Source organism: Sinocyclocheilus rhinocerous, unplaced genomic scaffold (genome assembly GCF_001515625.1).
Source record: "Sinocyclocheilus rhinocerous isolate Xijiao unplaced genomic scaffold, SAMN03320098_v1.1 scaffold1041, whole genome shotgun sequence".
Lineage (NCBI taxonomy): Eukaryota > Metazoa > Chordata > Actinopteri > Cypriniformes > Cyprinidae > Sinocyclocheilus > Sinocyclocheilus rhinocerous.
Genome location: NW_015637595.1, coordinates 53,121 through 55,289, shown reverse-complemented (window position 1 = coordinate 55,289; position 2,169 = coordinate 53,121). Strand labels below are relative to the sequence as shown.

The window sequence follows — 2,169 nt, the reverse complement described above, 5'->3', positions numbered from 1 at the left end:
TGATTAAACAATAATAACAATTGATAAAAAGAATATTATATACATAAAATTTTTTATTATTAAATATTTTAGTTAAATAGTATTATAGTGATATTTATTTATTTTATCTTTGTTTGTTTATTTATTTTTAGAATTTGAATAAAATAATAATTATATAAATAAATAAGCACTACTACTACTACTATTCCTTTATATTAATATCTAATATAATAATAACAACATTTATAACTATTATTATTATTATTATTGTCGTTGTATTACAATATTATTTGTAGTAGTATTTTATATAAATGAAAAAAAAATTAAATACAAGAAATATTACTGTATCCCAAATTAAAAAAATGAATTTAAAAACAACAACAAAAATAAAAATAATAATAATAATTATAATAATTTTAATTGTATTGAATTTTGTTATATTGATATACAATCAAAACAGTTTTGGCTAAATTGTGTAGCCCTATAAACAAGCACAGCAAACATGGTTCTTAAATAAATAAATAAATACGTAAATAAATAATTATTAAATACTTTACTTTAAAATTATTATTAAATATGGTTTAATAACCATTTTCACAATCTTTAAAGGCGCTATATAAATAAAGGTGACTTGACTTGACTGCGCTTTGGTGTTTTTAAGACCTGGGACAGTTTTGCGCACTTACTACCTGTCGCGTGCATGCGCTATCTAGTGGCCAAGAGTGCAAGTATGGGTATTTGGACAAGGCCGCACACAGTATCTCACCCAGCTGCATGGCGGAGCGCGCCTGATTGACCGTCTGCTGGCTGCACAAGCGCAGGCAGTTCTTCAGATGCAGCTGCGGAGACGACGGGCTGCTGAGCGGCGTGCTGGAGCGGGACGCAGATGCAGACGCCAGCAGGACCGGACTGGAGGGACCGGCGGAGCCCGGGGATCCAGGAGCCTGAGCCTGAGCCGCTCCAGAGAGACACGAGCGCGTCTGACCGACGGCGAACGGAGCCCTGCGGAAACACCCACACACACACACACACACGTTGTGTTTCCATGTTTTATGGGGACTCTCCATAGGCATAATGGTTTTTATGCTGGACAAACTGTATTTTCTATCACCCTACCCCTATACCTACCCCTTACAGAAAACTTTCTGCATTTTTAGATTTTCAAAAAACTATATTCTGTGTAATGTATAAGCTTGTTTCCTCATGAGGACCTAAAAAATGTCCCCACAAGGTCAAAATTTACTGGTATTAGTATCCTTGTGGGGACATTTGGTCCCCATAACGTGATAAATACCAGGTACACACAAACAAACTTTATTTTTGCTGTAATAACAAATCTGCTCTTTTCAAACTGATTTATTTACTGAAATTAGGGGTGGCAATATAGTAAAATAGATAGATTATAAATAATTTAAATGAAATTCCATAATTCCAGAAGTTGAAACTGTTCTTCAGCTTTTACACTTTTTATTATCAATGAATTTAACTGACTTTTCTAGTTGTTTGTGTTTTTTTTATTCACAATTTATATTCATCATAAATACTTCTATAACTTTTTAAGATTTTATTAATTTACATTACTTTCTTCATGTCTAAAAATCTCATTTTTAAAATTCCTACTATTTAAACATTTTTTCTGAAATGTTCCTATGAACGGTCTATAAAACATCCAGATGCACAATCAATAATTGAATGAATGAATAAATGCATCCCATATGTGTGTGTGTGTGTGTGTGTGTGCGTGTATATATATATATATAGTAATGTTTTGCAATAAAACAAAAATGTGATTGATTTGGCATTTGAATCTGAATCTCTTTCCACGGTTTTGTTTTGTAAAGCTGTGTTTTATTGTTTCAGTCTGGTTTTGTGTCAAATCAACATTACTGGATCTGTGTGAATCTGTTCTTTATCATCATCATCATCATCATCATCATCATCATCATCATCAGATGTTTGCAGTTAAACCTTTGCACTGCTGTCTCAAAAACACCTGAAGTAAGGTGTAAATTCAGCGATCCAGTTTTAGACGTGTGATTCTGAGCCGTCGCTCTGGAGGATCGAATCAAGCTGCGTCTGCAGAAACTTCATGTGCAACACGCAAACAAACACCTTCATATCATGCGGTGCAATGAAAGCGGAGAGATAATGAGTCTGAGATGAGGTGAATCCTGCCGAATGTGTGTGTGT

At 33.5% G+C, this 2,169-nt stretch overlaps 1 protein-coding gene across 1 annotated transcript in view; it reads right to left on the bottom strand.

Annotated features, from left to right (window-relative positions):
- LOC107749232 (SH3 domain-containing RING finger protein 3-like) overlaps window positions 1-2,169 on the bottom strand; it is a 62,953-nt gene that overhangs the window by 11,727 nt on the left and 49,057 nt on the right. Inside the window, exon 8 of the mRNA XM_016564326.1 lies at window positions 746-981. Within this exon, the coding sequence (XP_016419812.1) occupies window positions 746-981 (236 nt within the window). The remainder of the gene's footprint in view (window positions 1-745; window positions 982-2,169) is intronic.